Source organism: Struthio camelus, chromosome Z, assembly GCF_040807025.1.
Source record: "Struthio camelus isolate bStrCam1 chromosome Z, bStrCam1.hap1, whole genome shotgun sequence".
NCBI lineage: Eukaryota > Metazoa > Chordata > Aves > Struthioniformes > Struthionidae > Struthio > Struthio camelus.
The window spans coordinates 10,538,149-10,557,299 of NC_090982.1; the positions used below are offsets into that span (position 1 = coordinate 10,538,149).

Consider the following 19,151-nt stretch of genomic DNA (forward strand, 5'->3'; position numbering starts at 1 on the left):
CACTGGCGACATCCAGTGCCTGGCAAAGGGCATATTTTGATAGTAAAAGCAGAGGTAGACTGTTAAAAAGGGAGGTTAAAGGTGAACACGATGTATGTGCTAAGGATGAGAGGTGGTGCAGGTGGTCATCCCTTCCCTAAAGCACAGGAAAGTGACGTGGTGCAGCAGAGGGAGAGGATAGCGTGTCGGCTGAGAGCATGGACCCTCTTTCCAAAGGACAATGTGATGTTATCTTCACTGATTTCTTTCCCACAGAAGGACCTTACGGGGGATGCAGGGGTCTGCTGAGCCAGCAGAAAGCATGTACTAAAGTTATGACAGAGGACGTAAATATTTTTACATACTTAAAAAAATTAAAAATTAAAAAAAATTAAAAATTAAAAATTTTAAAAAAATTTTTTAAAATTAAAAAATATCAAAAATATTTTAAAAAAGGGCCCTCTGGCCACTTTCCAGGAAGGTGTCCTTTGGCTTCAGAGCTGTGTCTCCCTGCACCATCAGCAGGAAGGCTCCCAGCTGAGGGGGGTTTTTACTGGGAGCCCAGAAGGCTATTCCTACATGACACTCAGTGGTCCGCTTTTTCTAAAGAGCGCGTCAGTCGCAGTGTGGCTGACACGTGCCAGAAAAGCTCTGTCTAACACCCCTATGAGCAGGATTAGAGATCCTTACTTTTTGGGAAACCAGTTTCAAGCTAAAAAGATATTAAGAGAGATTTTTCAAGCAAACAAACAACATGGACTGTGTGACCATCTGAATGACAGATGTTAACTGTCTTTCTTTTCCCCTAGTGTCTCAGCAGGGTGAAAGCCAGAGACGCTTGTACAGAGAGCTGCTGAAAAACTACAATCGTCTTGAACGACCTGTGCTGAACGACTCCCAACCCGTGGTAGTTGAGCTTCAGCTTTCTTTGCTGCAGATAATTGATGTGGTAAGTCCCTGGCAGTTCTGTTCTCTATTGCACCCTTCCAGTGTCACTAATGTGATCTCTGGTGTAAGGACCAAACATTTCCTCTTAGCCAGCCTATGAGAGATAAAAGCAGACTGGCTTTAGCCAAGCATCCTCTCTAAGCGCTAGAGTACATGCTTTGTCACTTTGGAGGAGTAAATATCCTTCTAAACTCAAAGCCACCTCTGATACAACGTGAACTGCAAGCAGATTAATTATGCAGCTTTTACATTCATTTTAAAGAGAGACAAAAAAAAAAAAACCCAAACCATTTCAATAAATTAGAAGCCATGGGTTACTACAAATTATTAATGGCATGTTATTCCCAGAACCATCTAGGATGCAATAACTGGAGACCGTGTACAGTTTTCAGAGCTGACAGCACTGCATTTGCTGCTTTTCATTAGACATTATAGTAGTGTTGTGCTCTTCACCCATCACATCTTTACCATGCACTGAGGTTGAAGGAGCCTGCCTGGTGATGAGGTTAGGAACCACAAGAGCACGCATAGAGCAAAACCTGGAGGCACACACCGCCGATTGTCTCGCCTCAGGCACACCGCCATGTCCCTTTGCAACATGCTTTTGCAGAACTGGTGATCTGACCCATGGAAAGTTTAATACAATGACTGAAGCCAGGATCCCCTTTTCATCATGAAGAGGATTTTATATGACAACTCATTGTCTTTAGAGAGCACTTCATTCATGTACATACAAAAACCAAGCCGAAAGAACAGCTTTGACCACCTATACCTGTCAATAAAACAAACTACTGAACATGTCAGTATCCCTTTCCTTCTCCATCCTACCATTCTTGCAGTCAGTGGTGTAGGCTGTTTTCCCATATAGTCTCACTGTCAAGAGGGAAGAAGGAAGAGACAGAATAACTTTCAAGCTTTTGGATAGCTTCAACCCAATTTGGCAGAGGTCCCAAAGTTTTACATTTGCTACAATCACAATCTTTTTGAAAGTCCCTAGGGGATCAGGCTCTCTCCCCAGAAGGGAAAGCTGGCCCCTGAAAGTGCAGCCCCCTAGCACTGGGTAGAGATGCCACATGAGCATGAGTGGCAGGACCAGCTAGTTGTGGTTCTCCTGGCAGCAGGCAACAGCCACTCAAGCAGGATAAGAAGCTTTCTGCTTTGAAATGTTAGCTATTGCTTGGAGCTGGAAGAGAGAGGAGGTCAGTAGCGTTAACTGAAGTCACTCACCTTCATAGCAGGAGCTCACACTCCTTAACTTGAATGAAAGAACAAAGAAACTCCCCAGCTAATTTTAGGTAAATTTCACCGGGTGACTCCAGGGTTAGCAGAGGCATCTCAACTCAAAAGGCCTTTGTAAAAACTCGTGGCATTTTCCTTTTTTGCTGGCATTTTCGTGCAGCAATTTGAGGGCTGGGGTAGTATAGAGGGCTTTTTAGCATTAGGTATGGGAGTATGCATTTACAAAGTCAATCAGGAGGCAAAAAGAGCTACATATAACGTGTTTTGAGGGATACTATGATAGAACTGCAGCTCAATTTTCGTGTTCCTGCGTGAAATATTGCCTTTGAACTGACAACGTTTTTTTAAAGCTCTTCACCTCCATTACGTCGTGGTTGTCTGTTCCAATGAATTTGATTTCTGTATTCCCTTTTGATGAGTCGGAGTAGGAAACAGGTCACCAAAATAGACATACGCACCAGAAGCGATGCTTTGCTTCCCTCCATCTCTGCACACACTACAGGTGCTAAATGTTCATCAGCTCAAAGCCGTAATGACTCGTTCCAGACTCATGGGCTTGCATACCGCAGTCATGATGTCTTTAAAAGCCAGCTGGAGTAACCTGGGTTGTGTATCTTATACCACATAAAAAAAGGTGCCTCTCTCTTCAAGAAAGTGACAGAAAATCCTCTCTACAGGGGCTAAACTACAGTTTCTTCCTTCCTGCCATACACCAACAGTTTTACAAGGAGTCCATACCAGGGATACTTCCAGTCCAGCACAGGTTGCTCAGCGTCTCCTGAGCCGTGTGGGCACATTTACAAGGGAAGTGTAGTGTCCTAGACAACTGTCTGGTCTGGGAAATATTTTAGTTTGAGGCTAACTGAGGGAGAATGTTCCTCTCTCCTCTGCACAAGGTGTTGCGTTGGCCCTTTCTCCTTGTTGCCATTCTGGTAGGTGCACCATGCACCAACTCCAATAGCAGAAACATTGTTCAGGACATTAGAGCCTGTGCTGCTGGCAGTCAGTAATCTCTCTTAGCTGACAGACTGGGAGGGAAACCAGCTGGACAAATTTTCAGACAGACACGGATCTGAAATAGGAGCAGCAATCTGCAAGCTAAGTGTAGGCTGGGCACAACTTTTCTGATTGTAACTTCATCAGAAACAGGAACAAGCAAGGGTTATGATGAAGGCAGTGGTTCAATGTGCGAACGAATTGCTAACAGCGTTCCCCGGCACTGCAGGAAGTCTTGCAGCCAGGGGAATATTTCCTGGTGGGACCAAGGAGAGCGTTTCCTTGCAGGACTGTAACAGTGCAGGGTGCTAGGCAAGGTCCCAGCCCGACGGGACTTTGTGCGGCACGCTCCCCAGTGGAGGAAAAAAGAATGCCACTCTGAGGGGAATACAGATATTAAGGTCTAAAGAAGACGCGATACTGTACAACGTTACTGCTGGATTCATTGAAATGTTTTACAAGTACTCTCCACAACGGGCATGAGAAAGTGGGGCCTGGACTATTTCCCTGTGAGAGGAACAAATATGAAGAAGAAAAGCCTAAAGAAAAAAACTGCACCCTCCTTACACAGGGGGACTCACTCTTTTCTCTTCACACAGAAACTCGCTCTTTACTCTTGCCAAGGCCTGAAAGCATATTTACCATACACTAGGACAAGCTCCATGAAGTGACTCCAAGAAGTCTGTTTCCTAATCATACTTTCTTATAACGTAATCAAACCTAAAGTCATCTTCTGCAGCCAGCCTGCAGAAAATAGCATTTATGACACTCTGGATTCTTTTTGCTTCATTGAGTGGGAAGATACCTCTGAGGTGCCTGTAGTTTGACAAATAGTAACAACTAGTGACATGACCTAAAATACCACCTCCTCTTCTCCCCTCCATTCAAAGTGAGTTTCCAAGCATGGCTTCCTTAAGTCAGGTTTCCTGCTGGTACCAGCATATATTTGTTTGCAAGGGATCTTTTTTACTTTGTAGTGCCCAAAGCCAGCTATTGCACTTAAAGCTTTGAGGAACACGTTCTCTGCTTGTCAGATAGACCCTAGGCAAAAAGGGTAGTAGAATGGCAGGTAAAGGAATTCACAGAATCACAGAATGGATGAGGTTGGAAGGGACCTCTGGAGATCATCTAGTCCAACCTCCCTGCTCAAGCAGCGTCCTCTAGAGCATATTTCCCAGGATCACGTCCAGACGGGTTTTGAATATCTCCAGCGAAGACGACTGTCAGAATTCCTGTCATTGGAGTTAGAATTGTTTCCAAAATGGTCTTAATTCACAACCAGAGCCAAGACAGGCCTCTCACTTCCAGGAAACTCAGGGAAGAAATGAGCAGAAAGGAGACCAGTACGATCAGCTCTGCCAGATATCTGAGATATTTGCATCCCATTGAACTGCCACAAGACCTCCCGCCAGGTGCACCACACACTTGCTTCAAGAGACAAAGTCCATTACAGAAGTGTAGCTGCACGCTTTTTTCCACCTATGCCTTAAGAAAGTATCTAGACAACGATCCCCCTTCTGAACCCGAGTGGCCCATGGGAGCAGAGACACAGGGAGCAGAAATGGCTTATTGCAGCCACCTCACAGCAGCGCCTGATAGAGTTTGCCCTTTGTCCTCTAAGTGTAACAGCAACTTCATTTGCAGCTGCCTCATGCATATACAGTTGCTGAGGGCTGTTTTCAGCTAGGGTTTGCCCCCTGCCTTTCCCTTGCCTCAGCAGGGATTTGTCTGGTGATCGCTACCAGAGAGCCCCACCGAGCCCTGATGGCCCCAGCAAGCATGCAGCACCCCCAAGAGCACCAGGAACGAGACTCCTGTTCTTGCTTTGTCCAAGAGCTGCCCCAGGCTATCAGGTTGGAGCAGTTAAGCAACGAGGTATGGACATTTTTTACAGCAAAGGAAAAGCAGGCCATTTTTCCTTGGCTCAATGTGATGGGAGCCTGCTAGGATTTGTTATCGTGAATGATGGTTTGATTGCTCCTGCTGGCATTTGCAGGGGATCTTATCTGAAGGGGTTTACATCCTTTATGCAGAATCACTAATGAGGAACTTAAAAAAAATACAGTTTTTATTTTCCAGCTTTCCTTCTTTTAGGGATATTATTCACTGTTATCTTTGGGTCAGTGCCTCAATACCACTGCAACAACAGCCTTACTGCACTTGGTTCTCTGCAGGAGAGAGTGTGATTAGTTTTCTAGGCCACATGCCTCCCCAAACCTTAAGCTTAAATCTACAAAGAGAAAAAGAAACCAACCAGCCAACCTACAGAAGAGTATCAAGAATAAAACCCCAGCCTGACTGGAAGTCTATCGCACGTTTTCAAAGATCCCTCTAAATAAAGAGTCTAATTTTAAGAAGAGGACTGCACCACGCTGCAGAGGTAATAAATTCCTGAAAAGCCCTTTCCAAAAGCAGACACACCACTGAGCTTTCCAGTAATTACTGCATTTTCAGTCTTGCAGAGATCATACACTAACAAGCACGTTCAGTGTATGATCTCTGGAGCCTGGTGCGCAGAGTGCTTGCAAAGTCCAGGGACAAGGGCAACGCCATCTCTGCTCGGCAGAGGTGGTGGCTTCAGGGTTTGCTATGAGCCCAAGCACAGGTGACATCCCCTGCAGCTCAGGCACTGAGCCTTTCATGCACAGCGCCTCAGCAGAAGCTGTGGCCACCGATGTCGAGCACCGGTCAGCCAGGCAGAGTATTTGGGCACTGGGTCCCTCAGCGCCAGCGGCAGCAGGAGCACCTCGGGTGCGGGAGCTGGGTCTGCTCAGGGATGGGACATCTCCAAGGCTGCAGAAGGGGGCAGGCAGAAGAGAGAGATGGGGGCACAGCTGGGAGAGGAAGAGAGAAGTATCAGCCTGACAAAATCATAACAAAAAGGTGGCATGAGCAGGCGTCCAAGAGGACGCAAACAAAAGGCTCCTCTGGGTAAAGAGGAGACTGCACAGAGCTTACTGCAACCCAGAAAGCTCCTGAATGGACAGGAATTGATCCAGGAAACAAGAGCCTGCCTACGGAGACACGGTGGGTGAGAGAAGATTCATTTATAAACCCTTTCTATTTCTATCCTCTGTTATCTAGTCTCTTTGAATTCTCTTTAGAAAGATTTATTCCAGTTTAAATTCTAATGAAACCTGCCTCTGAGCTTGAAAGTCCCTTTGGTCTTATTTGCTCACGAGATGGAGGAGGTGTAGGCAGAGTCACCTCAGGAGGCTGGTTTGTGCCTCTCCCCTCGCACAGCTCAGTCCGGTAGCGCTTTTCTCCTTGCTGTTCACTTGCCCCGCTGCCGCTGATCCAGAAAGCACCTCAGCAGATGCCAAGGCTGCCCAGGAACGTAACAGAGTATGGCTGTTCAGGTGCTTTTGTGGGAATTTCTTACTGCTTCGAAGGAAATCATGACTAGAAAAGGGGCCTGCAAGTTTCCAGTAGGAAGCCACAAGAATACCAGACCCCCCCCACCCCAACTCAGCCTCCCACGGCTGTTCATTTTGCACTTCCAGAAGCCAAAAATACATTATTTTACTGTAGCTGCAACTCCAAGGCAAATGCTACAACTGGAAAATTCAGTGAGCCCTGTTTCGCTTTGATTGCGCAGTGGGTAACATGATTGCACATCCTACTGACGGTGCGATTATCCCACATGTGATCACATACTTGCAAACAATCCCATTTAAACTGCAGAATTTGCTGCAACGGTGTGGCAAAGCTCCTGAAGGTTTGGAAAGTGGCAAGACAAACTCAAGACAAACTCATGGAAGAGTTGACTGAGACTATGAAGAGCAAAGATTTGATCTATCTCCTGAAAAACAAGTCTGTACGTTGCTGTATAGGGAATCCAGCAAAAAAAAATCTGCACATACTTGCCCTAAACACTCAGGTTCAGTCATTACTGTTTTAAGCAGACTATAAGGTTAGCCAGTCTAACCTAGCGCATCAGCTTTTTTCTTCTCTACTGAGAACTTACCGGACTGCTGGGTTGAGGCTTTAGCTCGCGCTGTTTTTCCCTAAATCAGAGACTACAGCTCAGTTCTGAGGTTTTTTTTTTTTTTTTTCCATTAAGGACGTGATCAAGGGGGAACCGTTTCTGACAGCAGGCAGCTGTCTTCATCAGAGACACCTCAGTTTGCCCCCTTGGGTTCCCAGGCGATGTGCTGCTCGGTTAGCAGCACCCTCGACCGCAGCCTGGGAGGGCTGGCGAGCAGCAGCCTCTTTGCTGGAGCTTGCACGATTTGATCAAAAATTGCCAAAGCCGAGGGCTGCCGGTCAGTAGGCTCTGTGCTACAAGCCTGTCCTCTCCTTGCATGTGAGCTTAAGGGAAAGGTAAAAAAGCAGGGGGAAGAGCCATATGGCACCTGCTGTCTGATACAGCCCTCATAGCCCCAGATTACTACTGAGAGATAGAGAGAGAGTGAGTAAGAGAAGGGTCCTGTTGAAGCCAGGTGACTTCCGAAAGAAACTCTGCCTGTTCATCTGAAAATGGGTTTTTCATTATGGGAAACATTAATGCAGAGCAGGCCTGGGCTCTCTTTTATAGCGTGGCTGAAGGCAAGAGGCACCTTTCGGCTGCTGGATATGTTTATTTATAACATTCACCCTCAAAACAATCCTATTCTCTAGGGAATAGGCATTTTAGGGATGGCATTGCATGTGAATTGACTGACCAATAAGTTCGGGTTAAATTTTTAGCTCCAATTCTCTGTTTCATCCCCAAACTGGCTTTACCGCGGCTAGGTCACCCCCGCAACTCCTCCACCCCTCATCCCTGCACCATCATGTGTCCAGATATCTGCACTGGATGTTATGCAGCAAACCCACGTCAACACATAAGTGATTCAGAGAAACAAATATAAATATGCCAGTACACATATGCAGCCATTCACATATTATTCCCAATATAGCATCACTATTCACTAGATTAAACCATAATCCTTACAGTACATCCTGTACAAATCTTTTCTGCATAGATAACTTCCAAAACACAAGCTTGACCACTTAAGATTGAAACACACAAAGCATATGAAAGAGACATAATAATGAGAGGAGCATTAAGCAGGTATTCTGTATTTTATGTATTTATAAAGCATTATAAAGCATTTATAAATATATTTATAAAGCATGACTGTTTCAGCCCTTCTGGACTAAAAGTATCTTCCCCCTCTCCCCATTTATTTGTGCGTTTACTGAGTAGGCTTTGCAAGGTATGCTCGCTCTGTTTCTCCTTGTGAAACCAAACGTTTCTCTTTCCAGAAAGTTTTTCTCTACCAGGCATTGCAGCCTCATCCTGCTATAAAGCAAGAGCAAGTTCACTGAAACTAGAACCGATGCTAACTGGAGTAACTGAGATGGGAATCAGGCTGAAAGTCATTATTATATTCTGAAAATCAGTACCTAGTGATCACTAGAAGTAGTTATTAAAATTCTGACCAGAAAAATTTCAGAAAGGTTGACAGATCAGTAGATTCACTAAAGTTAAATCCTAAACTCTCTCTCCCTCTCATAAAGCTCACTTACTGTGCCCAATTTTGAATTGTGAGAAGAAAAAAATTAAATCAATTGGCCCCTTCGTTATTATGGAAGCAGCTTGAAAAATGGGGATGCTGAGGCTAGCTGAGTCATGAACTGTTATTTTGGCTGCCTTCTAAGTGTCAGACATTATTCAAATGTCAGTCCTACTAAGCCCATTGAAAGTATGACACTTGAGTTCGCTAGCACAATGAAGTTGGGAATCATGGGACTTACGGTTTCCCATTTAGTACTACTTAGCCCACATGCTAACATGAAGCACTATGATGAAGTCTTAATTACCTGCCTTTTAGCCACTGCTTTTTCCACCGGCTCCTGCCCAACTCAGGGCAGAGAGTGGATGGGACTCGCTCAGTGCATTTTCTGAGTCCTTCCTACTTGTTACACCAGCTCTCCAAGGTACAAAGGAATGCGATTTATCTCGAGTGAACTTTTCCTGGCCTCGCTGCAGAGCTTGGTGGCTGTGGCAGGGAAGGAGACCTGTCCTTTGCAGAAGCATGCAGCTGGTTGACATGAGACACTTTGCACAGCCTCCTGCCACAAAGGCAGCAGGGTCCCAGAAACAAGAGACTTCTCTTGACCATGGTTGGCCAGGTTGGCCTGACCGTTGCCAACCGCTTGCGGAAAGTTGTTTGGGCAACCTTGAATCTGGTATTTCTTAGCTTCTCAGCATCTGGAAGGTTAGCATTTTAACACTATATTCTCTGTGCATAATTTCTGAGACTGCAGCAGTAGTTACTAAGCGAAAACCTTTTCCTTCTCTTTCCATCTCTCATTCCTGCCCTTTTAACCTAGCCAGTCCTAACAGAAAAAAAGTAACACTCCATTATCAAATTTCAGAGCCTCTAACAACTACAGTATCTCAAAGAAAAGGTCACTGGAATTTTTTAATTTGGATGAAAATGTATTTTTCCCTTCCTTTATTCACGGAATGGTTTGTGTTGCCTAGAATACCCTGACTCAAAACACTGGAGTCTAGCAAAGATATAACACATTGAGAAGGACAAGGTCACCGTGGGGAACCTCATGGGATCTTGAGAGCTCTCGTGGTGGTGCCTATGGATCCAGATCTTCCCCATGGTACCACCAGAGCATCGGGCAGGGATTCTGGAGGCAGCCGTGCCTTCCCTCCCTCCTTCCACAACAGATTTTCTCTTGGCACTTTCTTGAGATTTTAACAGAGGACTAAGTGGTTTTGGACTATGACTTAATACCCCTTCCCCAAGAGTGCATGCCAGTTCACCCAAGCAGTCGATTAGAGAGCAGCACTGTGCTGGAAAGCCGTGTGAGCCCTCTTCTCCAGCTTATGAGGTTTCCTGGACAAACTTATATGAAGCAACCGAACAATCTGGTGGCTTCACAGCTCTCCCCAGGACCTTGTATTGGCTTGGGGAGAGGGGATCCCTTGAATTTGCAGGTCTTTGGTGAAGGGCTGGAGGTCAAAAAGGCTCATAGCCAACACTGGAGACTATAACGTGACACACTTCACATCAGCTTTGATCTGCAGACACTGCTGAGGAACTGTGCCCTGGAAAAAAACTGTGTCCTGAGACAGGCACCCATAGCCCTGTGCTGTAGCTGATGGTCACGTCACGTGTGCAGGGAGGAAACAAGTCTGCATGATGTGGCTTTTTTCACAACAGTGCCAGTGAAGATTGAGAAGAGCAGGTGATAAGGGAGATGAGGCACAAACTGGCAAGCTTGGCAGCCTCTGCACTGAGACCCGGTGCAGAGGCCAGAGTCAGGTTGTGCTGTGTAAATGTGGACCACCCTTAGGTGATTTTGAGAAAACGCCTACAGCCCTTCATAGCAGAAAAAGCCCAAAGCATCCGAATGTGAAAAGTGGGAGGGAGATGGTGTTCAGCCGCGAGCTCTTAACTAGACCCCCCTGGCTTGACCAAACCAGCCCCTCCACATTTCCGTCCTAAGGGGTACAAAAATGCTCCACAGACATCAGTGGATGTTTGTTTATTCTTTTCTGCTCCAGTGTGTGTCTGTATCTTTCCCAGGCCCTTTGCTGGTCTCTAGGCTCTCTCATCGCATTCCCACCCTCTTCCTAAGGATGCTTTGTTAACGGTAGTGAGATGAAGTGCTTTAACATCAGGTATCTCTTCAAAGTTGATGTTACTATGGAAGCACACATTCCAACTTTTTAGACTCTTTCAGATGGCAAACCTTAAACACATGAGTATTTGTATTTAACCAGACCCTTGAAAAGTAAAGGCTGTCCAGCTATGCTGACTAGCTGTTACCAGGGCAACCCATTTTTTTCTGAAGAGTTCTGGTTTTAAGGTACTCAACCATACAGTGCATTAAAGCTGAGTCCCCCCTAATTATTTAAGTCCTTTGGGTCAGGGAATTGCTTCAGTTAATTAGCTTCAGGCTGTGGCCTGTTGGGTGCTTCAGCAAAGGAAGGGACTGCATGCTGCAGACACAGACTGATCTTACAAGCATTTGAAAGCCTCACCAATTGCTTTTGATTTTCTTAAGCAAAATCCATTGCAGAGACTGGTGTCTCTACCAGCAAAATTTCCTGAGAGAAAATGTCCAGGTCAATGCAACTCTCTCTTGCATGGCAGAAACCTTGACACATCCCTCCTATATATTGAGGCATGTTGGTAAGGTAAAAAAATCAAATAAACAGAAAAGCAAAATAGAGTAGTCACTGATGGCCTTTGGAGACCTCTGATAGTCACCTGTCCAGTCTAGGACTTTTCAGTTGAATATCTTCCAGTAAGTCAATGACTGAATCAGCTCCCAAGGCTATCGCTCTGCGAGAGGGCAAGGATTAACGATTTTGGTCAGCCACCTGCTCGCAGGTCCCTTGCTACAGAGATGACACATTACCATACGATGTGGCTACTGAACCAGCAAGGGCTTTGTTTCTTTTTGTCCATGTATTACGGACCTAGATATTTATGTGGCCAAGGGCAGTCATATTTTATCTGAATGGCGGCCCTAACAAAGGAATAGTCCCTGACAGACCCTGGTGCAAAAACAAAGTGGACCTGTGCACATTGTAAGCTTTGGGTTGACAGTAGGGAAAAAAGAACGAAACAAAAAAATTCACATGTTCCAGCATGTGCACTGGCTTCTCAGCTGGAACAAACCCAAGTAAGTATCTCACTTTCCGTAGGTCAAGGGTGACTATAAGAATAGGCAGCTGCCCAGCACAGAGGATTAACTAGGGTGAGGATGGAGATAGAAAAGGGAGAAAGTGACCCAGATAAGGAAAGGAAGGATTTAGAGCACAACTGTGGCACTTCCTACTGACAACAGCACTAGCTTTTCCGGCTTTTGTAAAAACCAGCAGCAAACTGATTTTTTTGAGCTGAACATTTACAGCCTGAGGGAACTGCCAAAGGAGTGCTGGGAAAGAGGCTCTGGGGAACTTGTCATCTCCAGTCTCCAGCTTCACCTGGGATCCTGAAGGGGATGGCTGTGCACTGCAGTGAGAGAACACGATGGAGATAGTCTGCCCAACACTGAAGGAAGATCATCCTGAAGCAAAGCGAGACAGAGAACTGGCACACAAAAAGCAGTGCTGTGATTATTCAAGCTTTCTCCTAGGAAGAAAGGTATCCTTAAGCCCCCCCGTATGAGCCCAGAACACACAGTGCGGGAACCTCCTCCAGTGCTTCCCATGAGAATTAGCTTTTATCTAGGCAAAGCAGTACCAACCAGTGACTTCTTGGGACTGCGTAAGGCAGACCTTCTCGCAAGGTTGTCTGAAAGTACTTCTGTTAGAGATAAATGCTGCCTAGCAAGCTGCCGATGCCATGCCCAGGTATCTCAGGGATGCTGAGGGCCCACAGCTCCTGATGAAGAGAGTGGGAACTGTGATTCCTCTGCAGCTCTGAAAAGGTCGGACCACCAGCCCCCTCCCTTCCAGACTAAACCATTTCCTTACAGGATGCAAAGCTATTCGGCTCAGTAAACCACCACAATTCCATAAACGAGAGGCTCCATAAGCACCTGCGCCCATAGAAGCCCCTTCCACTAAAAGGCAAGGGATTTCCTTCTCTGTCAATCTCATATTTACCGTCTTTAGCTATGCTAAAGGTCTTTAGCACAGCCCACAGACTTGGGAGAATACAGTATAAAGTGGGCTTTGCTATTGCTGCAAACCAGGCACTCTAGGCAAACTCACATCCTTCCTGGGAGAACTTTCTGTTCCACCTTGCAATAGGAAGGTCCCAGCAGGCTGCATCTGTGCTGTCATCTGTGTGTTGATCAGCACTGAATACAGAAATAACATTTTCTGGGCCTTGCTGTCCATAAAGTCAACTCCCTTTGAAAGCTCAGCAGCCTGAAGGCAAGGATGAGAATAGACTCTGGATGGCCATGAAAGCAGCCTGAAGTGACATTTCTTTCCCCCCAAGGCTAAGAGAGATGTAAGAAGTCCAAAGCCCTGGTTAGACTTTGTGCTCTTGTTGACTGCTGTTATTAAAAGGCAAGGCAGAAAGACCGTGCAAAGCATGGCTACACCGCAGATAAACCTGTGGCAACCCTAGTAGAAAAGTTCACCTTCGACTGCAAAACATTCCTAAGAAGCAGGACGAACATGGTGGGGCTGAGCATAGCAATCCTGTGACAAGGAGGCAAAGCGTACCTAAGATAGTGCATTTAAGTTATGCATTTAAGTGGCTGATGCATTGTTTGCAGTGAGAGCTGGTTACCAGAACCATTAGCTTCTGAGTCAGAGCAAGGAGATCCCAGAAGTGTAATGGGTGAGCAGGTTAGGGCAGCCGACTGCTTTGTGAACTGCAGAAGTCAGTCTTAGGTGTTTTTCTTTGCAGACATGGAGTCTATCAAGTATAAAGTGGTTATGTGGGTGAAAAACAGAGCCATGAGTAAAAGGCTGCTGACCAGAAGTCTCTCCACATGCAGGAAAGCCATTAGCCTTCCAGGTGTATGTTGCACACTAATGGATCTCCGTGTGACTCTCAGGAAGTACAGGAGAGACACTGAGCTCCTGGAACTAGTCCAGCAAAGGGCTACTAGGACGATAAAGGGATCAGAGTACCTCTCATAGGAAGAAAGGCTGGGAGAGCTGCGACTCCGCAGCCTGGAGAAGAGAAGACTGAGGGGGGATGTGATCAATGGGTACAAGTATCTGAAGGGGGGGTGTTGAGAGGATGGGACCAGACTCTTCTCAGTAGTGCCTAGTGATAGGATGAGAGGCACTGGGCACAAACTGAAGCACAGGAAGTCCCATCTGAACATGAGGAAAATCTTTCCCGTGAGGGTGACTGAGCACTGGAACAGGTTGCCCAGAGACGTTGTAGAGTCTCCTTCCCTGCAGATATGCAAAAAGCCATCTGGACACAATCCTGTGCAATGTGCTCTAGGCGACCCTGTCTGAGCAGGGTGGTTGGACTAGGTGCTTACCTCAAGCCTCATGCATGCATTAGCCTTGGAGTTTGCAGTCATACAGTGGTTTCTGCATGGCACGCGCAAGAAGTAAACCCACAGGCCTCAAAAAAGAAAACGCTCATCCAGTGATGGAGCTGAGTGTGATACAAGGCGGTCTGCTTTTGAGCAGCTCGCATCTTCCCTGATGATTCATGGGTAACTGTTTTGCATCTCTACTATGGGGGTAGTGCTGGAGAGGGAGAGGGAGAGGAGAGCATGAACGCAGTTTGAGGCGACCAGATCAGTAATCTTTCCAAAGTGAATTAGGCAGTTCTGGCTTTACTCCTTCTGTTAACCAAAGAATATTGCAAAAAGCAACATAGTTAAGGGTCAGACCAATCCAAAAGCCCAGATTACTTTCAGGGATGCGGTTTATGTTGTGGTTGTGCAGGCCAGGCTTTCTGGATGTTGCGTGCCAATGAAGAGTACAGGTGGCGTGGACTCCAGGGGAGCAGGAGAAATAATGGTGTAACATACAGCTTTGCATAGAGGACTCTGGCAACCGCATATACACTTATTTTCTACATGTCTGCAGTAAGTTCAGTTAGCCTCTGCAGGCACCAGGGTGTCAGAGAGAGCCTCTGGAGCTCTTTGACTGTCTCTAAACTCTCAAATCCAGTGAGCTGCTGGGCCAAGCAAATATCAGCCAGCTCTAGGAAGACACCACCAAAAATGGAGGCATGCCGTGAGTTGGGGCCAGTAGGGATGGAGCTCACAGATACAACAGGCAGGCTGATGTCCAAGCTCAAGTGGATGCCTGAACCAGCAGTAGTAGCAAAACAGAGCTTCCTGGAGATACTACTTTTTCAAGAGCTAGTTTGGGACTTGGCTGAGACTTTGATAGCCCTAACTATCTGCAGGACTTGACAGCTGCCTCTGAATATGACTTCACAGTGCTTACATGCCCAGGGTGCTCTGCAGAGCTGACAACGCAGTGTCTCCCACCTTAAACACTGCAGAGGACCAGATGTTCCTACAGCTAGGCACCAGCATGACAGGGTTAACACCATATACCTGGAAAGCAACTTCATCAGGTGAAAGTCTGGACCCAAGGAAGTCAGAAGAGATCCTGCTTAGAAACTCAATAGGCTCGTGCATCATGTCATGTCTCGGTGAAGCTCTCTGCCTGGCGGTTCTTACTGTACTCCTGTTATGAATGTTCTCTACTGCATCCCGTTGATGACTCCACTTTCCTGCACTGATACTTTTTTGCGTGGGTGCCTGAGGTTTGATTGCTGCAGCGCACAGTGTTAACTGCAGAGTTTCACAGCAGCTTTATCTGGTGCTAAAATACAACTCTCCGCTTCAGTGATCTCCTTGTAATGTAACAATCCCTCTGTTCTCTGTGTGAACTCTGTATCTGATGCTTCTCTTTGGATGGAGGAGAATAGGAAGAAAAGGATGGAACATAAAGATTATCTCTAATTAAAAAAGAGTAGGTGTCAGAGGCCAAGACGGTAGTCTATTTCAATGTATCAGTAGGAAACGATGAGCCCCCATCAGATGGTGTTTGTGGTCTGCTGCCTATATTTGCTTTTGCCCAAGGCCAGCCTTTCCTTTTCAGCATGAGCTAAGTTACGTAATGCTAAGACTCTAAAGGAACAGGGCCTTCCGTATCCTTTTGCTATTGTTTTGCAGTGGTAGCAAAAACAATGTAAATGCTCTCCAATTACTGTATGCTTTATAGTAGTAGAAATCATCTTGTTTTGCCCACCTATTTAAAAGGAAAATCTTGTGCCTTTGGGAAGGAGTCTCCAGCAAAATAATAGCCATTATCTGTTATTTTCACTTCTGATGTTGCTCAATTGCAACAAATGCAAGAGTTTTGTAGGTTTTAAGGGTCAAAGAGAGCCATAATTGTCTGGGCCATATAGTGCAATTTAGTGATTTTGTACTGAGCTCACAGTGTACTACACAAAGCTTGCATGCGTTTTCTGCAACAATCAGGGTTTTGAAAGGAACAAGAGAGTAATGCTTCTACCTGTGATCGAACTGTATTTTGAGGATCATCTTTTTTTCTCTTCTCTCCCCTTCCCCTTTTTATTTAAAGGATGAGAAGAATCAGGTGTTGATCACAAATGCTTGGCTGCAGATGGTGAGTAATCTGAGTCAATAAAGAGTGAAAAACCTCCTTAACAGTAAGTCTGTCACTAGCCCCTTAAGGTTACAGATATCGTCTCCTCTTGTAGAGGCATGAACTGATCTCCTGAGCACGAGTTGCTCAGCTCTGGAGCAAAAATCTGGTGGGAGACTTGAACGACTGAGCTAATTCTGCCTTGTCATTAGCAGCCAAACGCTGCAACATGTTAATGGGCACAGCAGAACCGGCTGCTTCTTCCTCAGCTGTCTGCTGGGATTTGCAACAGAAATGAGCTTTTCTACTACAAAAATCCAGAATCCAGACGATCCTGTAGGATTATGGGACTGTCAGGAGAGAGCCTGTGTGTGTGCTGTCTCTTGGAGAGGCTGGCTATGGTTATAGCACCGGTGACTGTTTCCCTGATAGCCCTGCCTTAGAGATTTGCTGCAAGTGACAGCGTTCAGCGCACAACTTGTACCTGCATCTTTCTTGAACTAAGTGTGTGTGTGTTGAGGTGGGGGGAAAAGGGAATCAGAAGCAATCCCTTGAGATACAAAGTCCTCTTGCCTACCTCTCCCAGTGAGGTGGTTATTAACCCTCTCCATCCTCAGATCTTTGCAACAAATTAAATTATTTTCATCAGAAATTGCCAGACAGTGGTCTATGTACCCCGTATCATGTCTAATGATACCCAAACTACTGCAAACCAGGCTGCCTACCAGCCTACTGCCAGAGTTTCTGCCAATCCATCAAGAAAAGGTTTGAAATATCTGTATTCGGGTCTTAGGAAGGAGGGGTTAGACAGTAAATGACAATATAATGGCACACAACATCCAGTCACGACTCTGAATTCTTTAAGATATATGCCAGCCTTCTTTAATCATTAAAGCCTATCACTGTAAGATATGTAATAACTATTGTCACATTTCTGCACTACTATTACCAACAGCCGTTCTGTTCCCCTAGCATTCCAAAGAGGCTAGAAGATTTTTCCCAGCTCATATGATCTGATACATGCATTTTCCCACAGTACTGGGTTGATGTTTACCTGTCTTGGGATCAGTATGAATACCCGGGGGTGCAGAACTTGCGATTCCCAGCTGATCAGATTTGGGTGCCAGATATTCTTCTGTATAACAGGTAAGCAAGATATGCAACAGCCAACAGAGATGTAGAAATAGAGCGCTCGATGCTGGAAATCAGCCACGCTCCACTAATACTCTGGGGCTTTTGCTGCCTGGGGATTTTGCCTCCTTCTCTTGAAACAATTCAAAAAAGAGAAGACAAGTGCCAGATAATAGTTTCTTCTAATATCCAAACTAAACCTCCTTTGCTACAATTTCGTGGATGTCTTCCTTCCATTTGCACGGTGGATACAGAGAACAAGTAATCCATATTCTTCCTGCAACTACCGTGCCTCTTCTGGAAGATTATTATCATGTTTCTGCCTTAGTCTTCCTGCCTGGACTAAACAAACCCAATTTCTTTGTGCTTCCCTCATCACTCACATTTTCTAAATCGCTTTCCATCACTGCTGTTCTCCTCTAAACACTCCAATTTGTGTTTTTCTCAAAAGTGGAGGCAGCACTCTAACCAAGACTTCTGCAGTGTGCAATGGAGTGTTATAGTAGTAATCTCCACATCCACCCACACATTCCCTTTAATGCATTCCTGAAGCAGGGTTTTTTGCTTGTACTCTCACTAATGCCTTATTTCTGGACTTCTTTTTTGATCCATCATAAACTCCAGACCTTGTCCTTCAGACTTACTGCCTTATTAGATTTTCTTAGATTTGTCTATCTCTGTCAATTTCAGGGGGAATACTTCACAGTCATCTGGACTGAATTTCATTCTGTTGGTCTCTCCAAATTACCAACGTCCATTTTCTGTTCCAAGCCCTCACTCCAAGGTGTCTGAAGGAAACTTGCAGTCACCTGGAAGTTGTATAAGGATTGTTCTTTGCTCCAGCTTTACTCCTCACAGTTTGACTGTGAGCCCATGATAACAACTCACCAGGTTCATCCTCTAACCAGCAGGCATGTAATCTGGTCCATACTTTTCTAGTTTGTTTACAAGAACATTATGTGGGAGGCTTCTGCCTCCTCTTAATCAGTAAGTCAATCATCCTGAGAAAGCAGAAAAGTAGATTGGTTTGGTGCAATTGGCCCAAATGCACTGACAAATCCATGCCAGCTGTTATCACCTTATTATCTTTGAAGTTAGGTTGGTTTGTCTATAACTTCCCCCTTTAAAAGAAAATCTGATTTCTCTTTGATCGTCTCTAGTTCACTGAGCTCTTTCCTACTCTTCACAAGCTCTCACAGATAATTGTTAATGCTTCAGAGAGTATTTCGGCCAGTTCCTTCAGTACTCCACGGTAAATTTCATCAGTCATGCCAATGGGAGTCTGTTGTATGCACACTTTTTTAACCTATTCTGGTCTGCACTCATGCCACTGAGTCTGCTGCCCTTTATGTCTATTGCTAGTTAATACCTCAGCTTTTTCTATTTTATCTCCATTTGTCTGTGCTGTTTCTTTTATGTTCATCTTGAATCATGTGCTCTTTTTCCCGTATTTTTGTAATTTCTTTTTGTTTTTCAAGTCCGCAGAGATCTCCTGACAGTTAACTGTCACGTGCAGGAACTCCTCAGACACGAGCAAAGAGCAGGTCATAGGGGGAACGAAGGATCCAAATTTTCCATGCTGCTGTGTGACATCTGCCGGGAGCCCAAGGAATGGGCTGCATCTATGCCCAACCGTGTGATGGACTCGTGTCTGGCTGTGAGACAGGATGTGCCCACTAACACAATGGACTCATGCTCCAACATGACAGACCTGCATATCGCCGTGATAAGCAAGGGGCTGCTGTGTAAAGCCTTTGCACAGGCTGTAGGAACCCTATGCATGTAACTTCTTCCCAAGAGACTCTCTGGAGCGAGCCCCCAGGCTTGCTCCCTTGAAGACTGC

The 19,151-nt window shown here is 45.6% G+C and overlaps 1 protein-coding gene across 1 annotated transcript in view; it reads left to right on the forward strand.

The window, feature by feature from the left end:
• The window catches only part of LOC104144373 (neuronal acetylcholine receptor subunit alpha-7), a 60,634-nt gene that overhangs the window by 14,947 nt on the left and 26,536 nt on the right, over window positions 1–19,151 (forward strand). The window contains exons 2-4 of the mRNA XM_068927437.1: window positions 789–928; window positions 16,154–16,198; window positions 17,214–17,323. Of these exons, the coding sequence (XP_068783538.1) occupies window positions 789–928; window positions 16,154–16,198; window positions 17,214–17,323 (295 nt within the window). The remainder of the gene's footprint in view (window positions 1–788; window positions 929–16,153; window positions 16,199–17,213; window positions 17,324–19,151) is intronic.